The 15,374-nt window shown below is 41.4% G+C and overlaps 1 protein-coding gene across 1 annotated transcript; it reads left to right on the forward strand.

Annotated features, from left to right (window-relative positions):
- The first annotated feature begins 9,403 nt into the window (after nucleotides 1-9,403).
- Nucleotides 9,404-13,973, forward strand: LOC119719742 (retinoschisin-like). Its single transcript, XM_038189238.1, has 4 exons — nucleotides 9,404-9,841; nucleotides 10,444-10,578; nucleotides 13,173-13,378; nucleotides 13,823-13,973. The coding sequence occupies exons 1-4, from the start codon at nucleotides 9,514-9,516 to the stop codon at nucleotides 13,958-13,960; spliced, it is 807 nt and encodes a 268-aa protein (XP_038045166.1). The 5' UTR covers nucleotides 9,404-9,513; the 3' UTR covers nucleotides 13,961-13,973.
- The last annotated feature ends 1,401 nt before the right edge of the window (nucleotides 13,974-15,374 follow it).

Consider the following 15,374-nt stretch of genomic DNA (forward strand, 5'->3'; position numbering starts at 1 on the left):
CACGTTATTATCAACCTCGTCGCCAGGGTGTCGAGCAGTACGCGCCCACCACTACCTGCACTCTCACCCTGGTATTGGATCATTTGTATGTGCAAGATTTTTTGAACACGTGTGCAATGAGGAATAGTCTGGTGCCTGCCTGCGCGTTACATAAGCGTTTGTTTTTGTATGCGGTGTCTGGGGTAAAAAAACAGCATCAATTCGTGGCGCCGTGAGTTATGAAAACACGATTTTGTTTGAAAGTTAAAATGTAACAATCTTGCCCGCCAATATGCAGTATCAAATTTCATATTAATATGAGCAAAATAGAAAAAGGAGTATTTTTGAGAAGGCATGGACGTTAAAATTACCATTAACGTGAAAACACGTAATGCACGTTGGAAATAACAACACCAACTACGCGATATAAATCCATTACTAGCAAATTGCGGTATCGAATCAGGATATATGGAAGAAAGTTTCCTATCCAGGGCTTACTATTGGAAACGAGGTTGGAAAGAAAGTAAGCACTAGGGACGAGGTTGCGTTATTATGCACCATTCGTTGTCAACAAGTCCATTTGCTATTGTCGTTAATTTACCATGGACCATTTTCTGGCCTAAATCATCCGTGTATTGTCGATTGTGACTTGGTGATCAATACATCTACTCGTGCCTTTAATTATTGTCAGCACAGAATACGATCTTTCGCCGTTCGTTGCTTGCAACACAATCTGAAACAGTTTCGAAGTAGTATTATATGGCTGAACAAACCTAAACGAAATGAATTTTCCTATTTGTCACCCAAGACATTGTCGTCTTGTTTGGTGCCTCGTTCTTTTTGTTGTCTGCGTGGTTCAGAGCGGAGCTGGCTCTAATCTCCCTACCGTGAAATCTTCGGATTTCACGGCTGCTTCACAGTTCAACAGCACCGTCAAATATCGAGTGATTCGGTCAAGCCAACGAGCCTCCTACTTAAGGTGTGCCGCGGCCTGTCTCAAGGAAGAATACTGCGAATACTTCAGTTATACCAAAGATACCAGACGGTGTGAATTGAGCGATGACTCGATCGTGTCAGTCAACGAAGAGAAGTTGAAATACTTCAAAAGAAATGGTGAGATTGTGTTACTGTTTCATTTCAAAGGCTCAAAGCTAATGCAACAAGCAGCACTTGAAGGGATTTTTGTTTTCACTGTAATTGAAATCCTGGTAAGCCGTCGAAAATAATATTAATATTAAGCATGTGATCTTTATGTTTCCCAAGATGTTTGTGATAAGTATATATAGGCGACTCATTTGAGTCATCTTGTTACTGAAGAGGACACACACTTTGGATTTACAAAGCTCTGGTTTTTCAATGTTGAGCAGGATGGAAGAGGCACATATGCATCCGAAACTATCTACTCGTTCCATTAAGCGGAAGAAAACGATTCGTTCTTCCCCGTTGAACTTTCACTTTGCAAACAGACCAATACTACAGTGAAATCTTGATAAGCCAAACCTCAAGGAAACAGGTTCAAAATTTGACTTCAGCAGAGTTTTGAGTTGAGCAGGGTTGTATATCATTGTTATACTACTGAAGGCAATGGATTGATGGTTTTGAGTTATCAGAGTGTGACTTGTCGAGATTTCACTGTATGTTCTTTAAAAAAAATATATATATTAATGGTTACTTTGTACAAAACTTCTCAAAGCGATCGCACCTTTTCCTCAGGTGACTCTCCTTGCTTTGTGGAGGGACCTCTTGGGATGGAAGACGGTCGTATCCCGGATGAAAGCATCACAGCTTCGTCATTCTATAGAAACCTCCCTACTTATGCCCCACCCAGGACCAGGCTTTATACTCAAGGTAGGCTTTTTGGATTTAGTGCGATTAAATACATGTTTCCCGTGTTATTTTCGAGTTTCACCTCGAAAATATATTTGCTTTCGTTTTCATTTCATTTTTTCCCTATATATACAGGGCGAGTAAAAAGATAAATAAGAAAACCCAAATGGCACGACCAATTTATTTCAATAAAGTTCTGCATGTAGCAATATCAAAAATGTAGGATATAAAAGGCAAATTAATACGCTTTCTTTTAGTAGAAGATTCATTCAAATCATATGTACTTTTCAAGTACAAAAAAGTAAGTGTTCTTTCAGCAAAACGAAAACAATTTGCATAGGGATGTGTGTGCATTTAATTGTTTTCGTTTTGCTGAAAGAACACACACTTTTGTGTTTAAAATTCCGTAACTTGAAAAGTGCCTGAGTGATTCGAATGATTCTTGTACTACAAAAAGCTTATTAGTTGGGCTTTCATATCCTAGATTTTGAAAGTGCTACACGAAGAACTTTATTAAGAAAATGCAGTAGCGTAACTACGGGAGGGAGGGGGGGGGGGGTTGCTGCGGATGTCCGTGCCCCCCGGGGTGCCCCCTAGTCTGTGTATAGGAGACCATGGTGAAAGCGTAGAGCAAAATGACACGCTCATTTGCTGATCGTGTGTTTCGGTTTTGGGCGTATTGGCTTCGATAACCACCGGTATGGAATACAAACGCAGATATGCAAATAGACTTACAAAAAAAACGTTCAAAATTTTGAGTTCTCCATAGGTTTGTGTACAAACATGGATGCGCCCAGCAGGGATCACTTTGTACATGAGTTAGCGCTGAATATAGCTCTATGAGTAAAACTAGCCTCCCAAGGTGATCCATGAAATAGAATGCTCCATGGATCACCGAGGGGACTACTTTTACTTCACCACGAGATAAAGCATTCAATATTTGTTTTAAACACTTCTCCCACAGATTCTGCTTGGTTTTAATATTTTAAATTATTTAAATCTAAACACAGTTAAAATGAACTTCAATTTCAATACAAAATTGGTGGGAAATGTATTTCTCTCTTCCAAACCACCCCCTTCATGAAATGTTTGAACCCAACTCAGTGGTGCGCTCTTTTGGGAACAATAATGCGCTGCGCTCAACGCGCACGACAGCATTTGCACACAAATATAATACCGCGCCATCATCCAGAAGCTTGCGTCAAGTAGATCTGACATTGCGCACTCCGTAAGTGTCCTCCACTGCTCCCTGTCGGATGCCACGTGCCAGGTGTGTCGATCTTTGATGTTGACCCCCGTGGTTGTCAGGTCCGTGTTTACTGTATTCAACCACGTGGTTCGTTATCCACCTCTTGGCAGCTAATTGTTCTTGCGGATCGCTTCTAGAAGCGCTTGCTAGGCAGGTGTTTCCTCGGGCAGTGTCAGGAAATGGCCTGTCCACCTAAGACGTCTTCTGGTAATGGCTTTACTCCAAGGGATCTCGTTGGTTTTCTTGTAGAGTTCTTTATTGTGACCTTCTTTGGCCATGTAGTACCGCGCCATGGGTATTGAGTACTGAATTGTGAAGTCATTTTGAACCGGGAAGTGTAGTGCATGCAAACGAATGGAGTACGTGCGCGTGTTGGTTCACGGGTAGCCTTTAGTCAAGTCCCACGCGCCTGTACCCGGACCATCCGGACACGTAACACACCCCGGATGCTGGCACGTAAAAAGACTAGCACGAGCGGCGAAGCCGCGAGGGCCTTTCGCTCGTACCCCCCGACCTGCAAACAGGACGCTGGGATACTCTGATGAATTCACGCTCTGATTGGTTGGATTTTGCGTGACCAGTGACCTGCGCGTCATCACGGTCATGACTCTGCAAGGTTTGCAAGGTTTGAAACGGCCGTTAAGACTGATTCATTACTCTTTTATTCCAGTTTAGAGATGTTTTTTTCTCCTTGAAAAGCGTAATAATGTAGGAAATTCTGTAAAACTTATCTGTGTTGTAAATTTATGTTGTAATCCCACGTTGCCATGGAAATAGGTTGTCAACCAATGAAGATCAACGGGAGGGGAAGTTGTTCCCAGAGATGGTAAGGGAGAGCAGAGAAGGAAACTTCACTCACACACAGACCAGGACGGTGGTTCAGATGTTTTATTTTGCGTCTAATTTATTACCCCCAACACTCGTTCTTGTCAATGTAAACAGCCGGCCAGGGCTGGCTCTCGCCTCGCTTCCCTCAAACAGAAATGTCCTTCTGACTTTTGTCAAAGCGACGCTGAAAGAGACCGAACGATGGCAAACTTATGTATCACTGCGCTTTGTTTACATAAACATAGTAATGAAAGAGAGCCTAGTATGAAATATATCCCCTTGAAACTAGATAAATTTGGATTTCCTTAACTACCCCACATAATAGAATCATTACAAAATCAATTAATATAAAAGATCTCGTAGTTATTTGAAGTAAAGTGTGGGTCTATTTTCCAACGGCGCACGGACACCGTTGATTAGACCGTGCAGAGCACTTTGCGGCGGCGACTCCCTATTAAAGGAGCACACTGCGCTATCATTAAAGGGGCAACTAGTCATCATTATCAAATCCCCACATTTACAATTCCCGCCACTTGCTCAGGCTCCGTTTCGACTCACGAACGGTCGGATTGCATTATGCGACGCTCAAAATTTTGTCCACATGGTCCGCAATGAAACAGAAATCACATCCGGTATGGAATGTGCGCAATTCTATAGGAAGTTTACGGATAGCATTTGCGCATATTGTCTAACTGCGGTCTTGAACAGCTGCAGCCAGATGCTTTATACACAGGTCATAGACCACTTCCTTCACAAGATTCTGTGAAGCTCATCAGAGTATCCAAGCGTCCTGTTTGCAGGGCGGGGGGTACGAGCGAACGAGGGCCTTTACTATCTCGTGGACTAATCACTCATTCATTTATTCACGTAATATAAATCAAGCAATATAAACCAATCATCTAACGGTGGTTTGCGGTTACCAGCAACAGCACGCGCGCCATGGCGTGCGTGCTGTCTGGCGCCAGACGACGGCTAATTTACGTTAGTAATTCTGCATTTTCATTGGTCAATTCACAACGGGTAATGCATTATGCATGTCTACCAAATCGGTAGACAAATGTAAAAAAAAAAAAAAAACTACACGAGATGGTAAAGGCCCTCGCGGCTTCGCCCCCCCCCCCACCCCCGCTAGTCTTTTTACGTCTCAGCATCCGGGTTGCGTCACGTTTCCGGGTAAGCGCGTGGGACTTGACTAAAGGCTAGTTCACGGGTTGAATCACGCGCTAATCAACCTCGTCCCCAGGGTGTCGAGCAGTACGCGCCCACCACTACCTGCTCTCTCACCCTGGTATTGGATCATTTGTATGTGCAAGATTTTTGCACACGTATGCAAATGAGGAATAGTCTGGTACCTGCATGTGCGTTACATTAATGTTTGTTTTTGTATGCGGTGTCTGGGGTAAAAACAGCATCAATTCGTCGCGCCTTGAGTTATGAAAACACCATTTTTTGGAAGTTAAAATGCTACAATCTGGCCCGCCAACATGCAGTATCACATATCATATTACTATGAGCAAAATGGAAAGAAAAGGAGTATTATTGAGAAGGCGTGGACGTTATAATTGCAATGATCGTGAAAACACGTAATGCATGTTGGAAACGCCAACTACACGATATAAATTCTTTATTAGCAAATTGCGGCAACGAATCAGGATACAGGAAGAAAGTTTCCTATCCAGGGCTTACTATTGGAAACAAGGTTGGAAATAAAGAAAGCACTGGGGACGAGGTTGCGCGCTAATGTCTTTTACACACCCAAAAATTATGCACGTGATGTATTCACTTCGGTACTCTCTCCAGTTGTTAGTAAAGCGTCATACACACGCGCGAACCACTGATTACAAGCGCCCATTGGCTAAAGTTGAGATGACGTCACACTTACGAACCGGATAGTACTTTGTTTGCCATAATGGTAGTACTTTGGTTGTCACGGGTATACTTCTATTGGCCGTGCACAGAAAAATAGCAAAAATAGAAGGTACCATGTGACTCGCTATCGGCCAATCAAGACACAGAATCTGTGGATGAGGTGTTATAAAGTCAGTTATTTTGTTGAACAGGATCAGCTGCAGCCTGGTGCTATGACGGATCTGAAGACAGTCCATGGATACAGGTTGACGTCAATGGTACAGTCACCATCACTGGTTTGATCACCCAGGGGCGTGGTGACCGATTCAACCAATGGGTGACGGAGCACCAGGTGTCGTACAGTGATGACGCTCAGTCCTGGGATCAAGTGACTGATGCGTTTGGCACACAAATAAAGGTATAGTAATCACTGTTAAATAGTTTCGTGGTTTTTCAAATCTCGACTTCAACTCCGGACATGGCTGCAGAAGACTTGCCCCTTGAATGACGTCGGTTCAACAAGTCCAAAATATGAACACCAAATACTCATGTAAGAATTCGATATTATAAGGTTTTATTATGATTCAGGAGCAAGAGAGGGACCCGAAGCTGGGGAGAAAGCCGATGTTTGGAAAACCCTGCTTATCTCGGTTAAAATATCTCAGACCAATCGAAATTTGGGAGGTTAGCTTGTGTCTTTAATAACAAAATGGAGTAAAACCGTAGCACAGATAACTCGGTTCTATGGTGATGAACAAAATCCCATTTTCTTGCTGTGCAGCAATATTTACCATCACAATAAGTAGTCCTCGAATACAATAATGATAATAACTTGGCACGACAGGGTGCGCTAAACAAGTCAACCATTTTGATTTGTTGCAGTTCGCTGGTAACTCGGACAGGAACACGTTGGTAACCGCACGGTTCCCATTGGCATTGCGCACCAGAATCCTGCGCATTCACCCCACTGCATGGAACAAGCATTGCAGCATGAGGTTTGAAGTGATTGGCTGCTATTAATCACTTTGAATTAGTCGATAACTGGACAGGAAATAATCGATATCGAAAGGAATCGATAATTGAAACCCATCTTTTTACTAATTTTGTAGTTATAATACGCCTGGTGAGATTGATGTTTCATAAAACAGTAGGTCTACTCCGAGCTCTACACGTAGTTTGATTTAAAATTTCACTGTATGATAAACTTTTAAAAGTAACAAAAAATGTCAAGTGAAGTGAAGCTTTTTCTAACTTTTTAATTAGCATCCATTTATATATATGATAGTTCTTATTGGTAAAGAGCAGCGCCATATGGCTGGCTATAAACAATCGTTTAAACACCGGAGAAAAGTGTTTAAATCGGCCAATGATAAACGTGGCCACTCACTCAGGACAACAAATTATGGTTTTGTCCCCTTTGTGTTCAGTTTAAAAAAGAACATATTTTTTGTTATATAATAAAGCAATTTTTTATGTCTTTTGAAAACCATCTTTTGAATGACAAAAAAGTGGCCGACATGACCAGCTTCGTCGCTTTCCACGCGCCGTCTAGTAAGCTTAGTAGCGCCACCTTGCCCGCAAACTCCACGACTATCGTTCTCGTAAATTGGAAGGAGTTGGCCTGAGGTACATGGTACCAACGTACAAATGATCATGTTATAGCTGTTCATTTCTCCCTGTTTGTTGTTAAAAGTACGGCTGTAATTTGCCTGTAAATAAATGTAAGGGAAGGGGACATAATATTTTAAAACTCATAAAACTGTGAGCAAAACTACTCGTTATGTAAGTTCCAAAATTGTAAAAAAAATATGTACTTCAGGATATAATAGATGGTACTGTGCAGTTTTTGTCGTCATAGATGAAGTACTTACCCAGGAAATAAACGTCAAATTTAGAGGAGAACACCGTTTACCCAAATTTCGTTGTTAATTCGGCTTTCATTAAAAAGTGTGAGAGAGATGTGGTCCCGAACCGATAAAACAAATGCGACATTTCATAGTTCATTTTAAAGCTAAAGATATTGTGCTCGGCGTTAACATGGTTATGTAGTTATTATTTATCAGAATTCAATCAAAAGTTAGACTCATCAATATTGAAAAATATAATCAGCTGGCTTGACAGACTTCGACACCAGATCGGAGGCAGAGCCCTGCAAATCTGAAAGCCGCCGCGCGCAGCGCAGAGGTTTTCCTTTGTTGACAAGTATTCATGGTATTTGCCACCAGTACGGGCCGTTATCGCGCATAGTCGTTAATCCTTGTGTGTAGGATCCATGACCCAACCCCCTCTGTGCTTCCCCGCCCTAACCTCTTAACATTAGGCCCGATCGACAGGATCTTAAGTTGTTCTCACTTCAGGTAGGTGCACTTTACAGTTGTTAGTGACTTTCATAGCATACAGTTATTAACCAAATTGGGCTCATATTGTACATTAATTTGTGCATTAAGTTTGCTCGAGTGCCTCACTGTCATGTACTTAACAACGAGACACCAAAGACAGCAAGTTGACCACGGCAATCGTCCTGAAATTCCGGTAGCTTTCAATGCTGAAACAGCTGTAACACTGAAGATTCCGTCTGCCTAATAACATGTTGCTCAGGAATACATGTATTGGAATGATTATTACTATTAGCAATAAAGGTCTCCGGAAAACCTTTAAAATTAATTACAAGGAGCACAAGGATGCATTAAGTGGATTGCGCTGGGAAAAAAAATCAATTACATGAGCCATTTCGCCAAAAGACATTAGCTGAAACTCTCAACGTACCGAACGCAGTTATGTATAGGAATGTGACTTGGTATAAGCGCCAAATACGCGTGCCGTTACTATCTTTCGTTAGAATTCAATCTCCTCCAGTTAAGTGTAAACGAGGGCGTTTTACCGTGATATCACTTCAGGTGGGTGCACTTTACAGTTGATAGTGACTTTTATAGCATACAGTTATTAACCAAATTGGGCTCATATTGTACATTAATTTGTGCATTAAGTTTGCTCGAGTGACTCACTGTCATGTACTTAACAACGAGACACCAAAGACAGCAAGTTGACCACGGCAATCGTCCTGAAATTCTGGTAGCTTTCAAGGCTGAAACAGCTGTGACACTGAAGACTCCGTCTGCCTAATGACATGTTGCTCATGCCTACATGTATTGGAATGATTATTACTATTAGCAATAAAGGTCTCCGGAAAACCATTAAAATTAATTACAAGGAGCACAAGGATGCATTAAGTGGATTGCGCTGAAGAAAAAAAAAAACAATTACATGAGCCATTTCGCCAAAAGACATTAGTTGGAAACTCTCAACGTACCGAACGCAGTTATGTATAGGAATGTGACTTGGTATAACCGTTGATATCTTTCATTAGAATTCAGTCTCCTCCAGTTAAGTGTAAACGAGAGGAACGACAATGCCAATACAAACTTGAAGTCGACTTCTTCAATATTTGTGTGTAGGTTTTAAAGATAAATAGGTCTCAGTAATTATTTTGGAGACCTTAATTTTTTTTCACGCAGTAACAATGCGCATGCCGGAGCACGTTATGCGTGCGAGAAAGCTATTAGCAGCGCAGCTTTTGTCATTGCGGTAATTTACCATGGGCCTGGCCTTAATCATCCGTTTATTGTCGATTGTGACTTGGTGATCAATAATACTCTTGCCTTTAATTATTGCCAGCGTGGTATACGATCTTTCGCCGTTCGCTGTTCGCAACACAATCTAAAACAGTTTCGAAGTAGCTACATGTGAGTATTATATGGCTGAAAAAACCTAAACGAAACGAAATGAATTTTCCTTTTTGTCAACCAAGACATTGTCGTCTTGTTTGGTGCCTCGTTCTTGTTGTTGTCTGCGTGGTTCAGAGCGGAGCTGGCTCTGATCTCCCTACCGTGAAATCTTCGAATTTCACGGCTTCACAGTTCAACAGCACCGTCAAATATCGAGTGATTCGGTCAAGCCAACGTGCCTCCTACCTAAGGTGTGCCGCGGCCTGCCTCAAGGAAGAAGACTGCAAATACTTCGGTTATACCAAAGATACCAGACGGTGTGAATTGAGCGATGACTCGATCGTTTCAGTCAACGAAGAGAAGTTGAAATACTTCAAAAGAAATGGTGAGATTGTGTTACTGTTTCATTTCAAAGGCTCAAAGCTAATGCAACAAGCAGCACTTGGATTTTTGTTTTGACTGTAATTGAAATCCTGGTAAGCCGTCGAAGAATAGTTATAATATTAATAAGCATGTGATCTTTATGTTTCCCAAGATGTTTGTGATAGGTATATACAGGCAACTCATTTGGGTCCTCTTGTTACTGAAGAGGACACAGACTTTGGATTTACAAAGCTCTGGTTTTTCAATGTTGAGCAGGATGGAAGAGGCACATATGCATCCGAAACTATCTACTCGTGCCATTAAGCGGAAGAAAACGATTCTTTCTTCCCCGTTGAACTTTCACTTTGCAAACAGACCAATAATACAGTGAAATCTGGATAAGCCAAACCTTAAGGAAACAGGTTCAAAATTTGACTTCCGCATAGTTTTGAGTTGAGCAGGGTTGTTTAATATCATTGTTATAGCCTACTACTGAAGGCAATGGATTGACGGTTTTGAGTTATCAGAGTGTGACTTGTCGAGATTTCACTGTATGTTCTTTTAAAAAAATAGTAATGGTTACTTTGTACAAAACTTCTCAAAGCGATCGCACCTTTTCCTCAGGTGACTCTCCTTGCTCCGTGGAGGGACCTCTTGGGATGGAAGATGGTCGCATCCCGGATGAAAGCATCACAGCTTCGTCATTCTATAGAAACCACCCTACTTATGCCCCACCCAGGGCCAGGCTTTATACTCAAGGTAGGCTTTTTGGATTTAGTGAGATTAAATACATGTTTCCCGTGTTGTTTTCGAGTTTCACCTCAAAAAATATATTTGCTTTCGTTTTCATTTCATTTTTTCCCTATATATACAGGGCGAGTCAACAAATAAATAAGGAAACCCAAATGGCACGACCAATTTATTTCAATAAAGTTCTGCATGTAGCACTATCAAAAATGTAGGATATAAAAGCCAAATTAATAAGCTTTGTTTTAGTAGAAGAATCATTCAAATCATATGTACTTTTCAAGTACCAAAAAGTAAGTGTTCTTTCAGCAAAACGAAAACAATTTGCATAGGGATGTGTATGCATTGTTTTCGTTTTGCTGAAAGAACACACACTTTTTTTGTGGTGATCCGTGGTCAGAACTTTAAAACGGGGGTTGTGTTTAAAATTCCGTAACTTGAAAAGTGCCTAAGTGATTCGAATGATTCTTGTACTACAAAAAGCTTATTAATTGGGCTTTCATATCCTAGATTTTGAAAGTGCTACACGAAGAAGTTTATTAAGAAAATGCAGTAGCGTAACTACGGGGGGGGGGGGGGGGGGGGCAGCGGATGTCCGTTCCCCCGGGGTGCCCCCTAGTCTGTGTATAGAAGACCATGGTGAAAGCGTAGAGCAAAATGACACGCTCATTTGCTGATCGTGTGTTTCGGTATTGGGCGTATTGGCTTCGATAACGCACTGGTATGGAATACAAACGCAGATATGCAAATAGACTTACATAAAAACGTACAAAATTTCGAGTTCTCCATAGGTTTGTGTACAAACATGGATGCGCCCAGCAGGCATCACTTTGTACATGAGTTAGCGCTTGAGTAATTTAATATAGCTCTATGAGTAAAACTAGCCTCCCAAGGTGATCCATAAAATAAAATGCTCCATGGATCACCGAAGGGGGCTAGTTTAACTTCACCACGAGATAAAGCATTCAATATTTGTTTTAAACACTTCACCCACAGATTCTTGGTTTTAATATTTTAAATTATTTAAATCTGAACACAGTTAAAATAAACTTCAATTTCATTACAAAATTGGTGGGAAATGTATTTCTCTCTTCCAAACCACCCCCTTCATGAAATGTTTGAACCTAACTCAGTGGTGCGCTCTTTTGGGAACAATAATGCGCTGCGCTCAACGCGCACACCAGCATTTGCACACACATATAATACCGCGCCATCATCCAGGAGCTTGCGTGAAGTAGATATGACACGCACTCTGTAAGTGTCCTCCACTGCGCACTGTCTGATGCCACATGCCAGGTGTGTTGATCTTTGATATTGACCCCCGTGGTTGTCAGGTCCGTGTTTACTGTATTCAACCACGTGGTTCGTTATCCACCTCTTGGCAGCTAATTGTTCTTGCGGATCGCTTCTAGAAGCGCTTGCAGGTGCTCCTCATGCAGTCTCAGGACATGGCCTGTCCACCTAAGACGTCTCCTGGTAATGGCCTTACTCCAAGAGATCTCGTTGGTTTCTTGTAGAGTTCTTTATTGTGACCTTCTTTGGCCATGTAGTACCGCGCCATGGGTATTGAGTACTGAATTGTGAAGTCATTTTGAACCGGGAAGTGTAGTGCGTGCAAACGAATGGAGTACGTGCGCGTGTTGGTTCACGGGCTGAATCACACGCTAATCAACCTCGTCCCCAGGGTGTCGAGCAGTACGCGCCCACCACTACCTGCTCTATCACCCTGGTATTGGATCCGTGTGTGCAAGATTTTCGCTCACGTATGCAAATGAGGAATAGTCTGGTACCTGCATGTGCGTTACATTAGCGTTTCTTTTTGTATGCGGTGTCTGCGGTAAAAACAGCATCAATTCGTCGCGCCGTGAGTTATGAAAACACGATTTTTTGGAAGTTAAAATGTTACAATCTGGCCCGCCAATATGCAGTATCAAATATCATATTACTATATGAGCAAACTGGAAAGAAAAGGAGTATTGTTGAGAAGGCGCGGACGTTATAATTACAATGATCGTCAAAACACGTAATGCATGTTGGAAACACCAACTACACGATATAAATTCATTATTAGCAAATTGCGGCAACGAATCAGGATACAGGAAGAAAGTTTCCTATCCAGGGCTTACTATTGGAAACGAGGTTAAAAATAATGAAAGCACTGGGGACGAGGTTGCGCGCTAACGTCTTTTACACACACAATTATTGTGCAAGTGATGTATATTCACTTCGGTACTCTCTCCGGTTGTTAGTAAAACGTCATACACACGCGCGAACCACCGGTCACGTGAGAGGGTTTAACCAATAAAAGGGAAAAAGAGTCCGATTTTGATACGAGTCCGATTTTCATATGACACCGGTTCCGTTCGTGCTATGCTCACAATGTGAAGTACAAGTACGCATGGTTAAGTTGAGATGACGTCACACTTACGAACCGGATAGTACTTTGGTTGCCATTATGGTAGTACTTTGGTTGCCACGGGTAAAGTACTTTTGGCCGTGCACAGAAAAATAGCAAAAATAGAAAGTACCATGTGACTCGCTATCGGCCAATCAAGACACAGAATCTGTGGATGAGGTGTTATAAAGTCAGTTATTTTGTTGAACAGGATTCGCTGCAGCCTGGTGCTATGACGAATCTGAAGACAGTCCATGGATACAGGTTGACTTCAATGGTACAGTCACCATCACTGGTTTGATCACCCAGGGGCGTGGTGACCATTACAACCAATGGGTGACAGAGTACCAAGTGTCGTACAGTGATGACGCTCAGTCCTGGGATCACGTGACTGATGCGTTTGGCACCCAAATAAAGGTATAGTAATCACTGTTAAATAGTTTCGTGGTTTTTCAAATCTCGGCTTCAACTCCGGACATTGCTGCAGAAAACTTGCCCCTTGAATGACGTCGGTTCAACAAGTCCCAAAATATGAACACCAAATACTCATGTAAGAATTCGATTTTATTATGATTCAGGAGCAAGAGAGGGTCCCGAAGCCGGGGAGAAAGCCGATGTTTGGAAAACCCTGCTTATCTCGGTTAAAATATCTCGAAATTTGGGAGGTGAAGCTTGTGTCTTTAATAAAATGGAGTAAAACCGTAGCACAGATAACTCGGTTCTATAGTGATGAAAAAAATCCCATTATCTTGCTGAGCGGCAATATTTACCGTCACAATAAGTAGTCCTTGAATACAATAATGATAATAACTTGGCTCGACAGGGTGCGTTAAACAAGTCAACCATTTTGATTTGTTGCAGTTCGCTGGTAACTCGGACAGGAGCACGTTGGTAACCGCTCGGTTCCCATTGGCATTGCGCACCAGAATCCTGCGCATTCACCCCACTGCATGGCACAACCATTGCAGCATGAGGTTTGAAGTGATTGGCTGCTATTAATCACATTGAATTAGTCGACTGGAAATAATCGATATCGAAAGGAATCGATAATTGAAACCCATCTTTATATTAATTGTGTAGTTACAATACGCCTGGTGAGATTGATGTTTCATAAAACAGTAGGTCTACTCCGAACTCTACACGTAGTTTGATTTAAAATGTCACTGCAGGATAAACTTTTAAAAGTAACAAAAAATGTCAAGTGAAGTCAAGCTTTTTCTAACTTTTAAATAGCACTCATTTATATAATTATAGTTTTGTCCCCTTTGTGTTCAGTTTAAAAAAGAACATAATTTTTGTTATATAATAAAGCAATTTTTTTATGTCTTTTGAAAGACAAAAAAGCGGCCGACATGACCAGCTTCACCGCTTTCCACGCGCCGTCTAGTAAGCTTAGTAGCGCCACCTTGCCCGCAAACACAACGTCGGCTAACGTTCTCTTAAATTGGAAGGAGTTGGCCTTAGGTGCAAGGTACCAACGTACAAATTATCATGTTATAGCTGTTTTTTTCTCCCTGTTTGTTGTAAAAAGTACGGCTGTAATTTACCTGTAAATAAATGTAAGGGAAAGGGGACTTAATTTTTTAAAACTCATAAAACTGTGAGCAAAACTACGCGTTATGTAAGTTCCGAAATTGTAAAAAAAAATATGTACTTTAGGATATAACAGATGGTATTGTGCAGTTTTTGTCGTCATAGATGAAGTATTTACCCGGAAAATAATCGTCAAATTTCGAGGAGAACACCGTTTACCTAAATTTCGTTGTTAATTCGGCTTTCATTAAAAAGTGTGAGAGAGATGTGGTCCCGAACCGATAAAACAAATGCGACATTTCATAGTTCATTTTAAAGCTAAAGATATTGTGCTCGGCGTTAACATGGTTATGTAGTTATTACTTATCAGCATTCAATCAAAAGGTAGACTCAAGTAGTGGAGGGGGACTTCTTAGTACGGTTTGACCTTGGGCATAGAATTATGTAAAGGTCACATAAATATGTAAATATGAAAATATGTAGATATAAATATTAATTAAGGGATGTGGAAATTGTTAACACAGTTTGACCTAATGAATGGATGGGATGAATAGGGAATAGGTGTGGGTATAAGGAACCGGGTACAGTTTGACCAATTATATGGGAAAGATTGTATAAGGTATGGAAAAAAAAATATATATTTTTATGGTACATTTGGATCTTAGCCCGAATATGAGTTTCATACGTTAGTCCCTGTGAACGACCAGCTGGTCGGATTTTTAATTTTTAATCCCCCAACAATAGACGGGAGAGGGCGTGTGCCAAGTCAGCGCACTAGTATTGTTACGAAGTTAATCCGATCGATACAAAAAGTAATTGGATTTCCGAATGCTCGACAGCAGAAAGCAGCGATAGATGGCAAAAATGAATGTTGCGTTGA

The sequence above is a fragment of the Patiria miniata genome, unplaced genomic scaffold, assembly GCF_015706575.1.
Source record: "Patiria miniata isolate m_02_andy unplaced genomic scaffold, ASM1570657v1 HiC_scaffold_13, whole genome shotgun sequence".
Taxonomy (NCBI): Eukaryota; Metazoa; Echinodermata; class Asteroidea; order Valvatida; family Asterinidae; genus Patiria; species Patiria miniata.

Excerpts from the sequence above, each read along its gene's own strand:
- LOC119719742 (XM_038189238.1), top strand. The coding sequence starts at position 9,514 with ATGAATTTTCCTTTTTGTCAACCAAGACATTGTCGTCTTGTTTGGTGC. Across the intron at positions 9,842-10,443 it reads GAAATACTTCAAAAGAAATG|GTGACTCTCCTTGCTCCGTG; the intron begins GTGAGATTGTGT and ends CCTTTTCCTCAG. Across the intron at positions 10,579-13,172 it reads GGCCAGGCTTTATACTCAAG|GATTCGCTGCAGCCTGGTGC; the intron begins GTAGGCTTTTTG and ends TTTGTTGAACAG.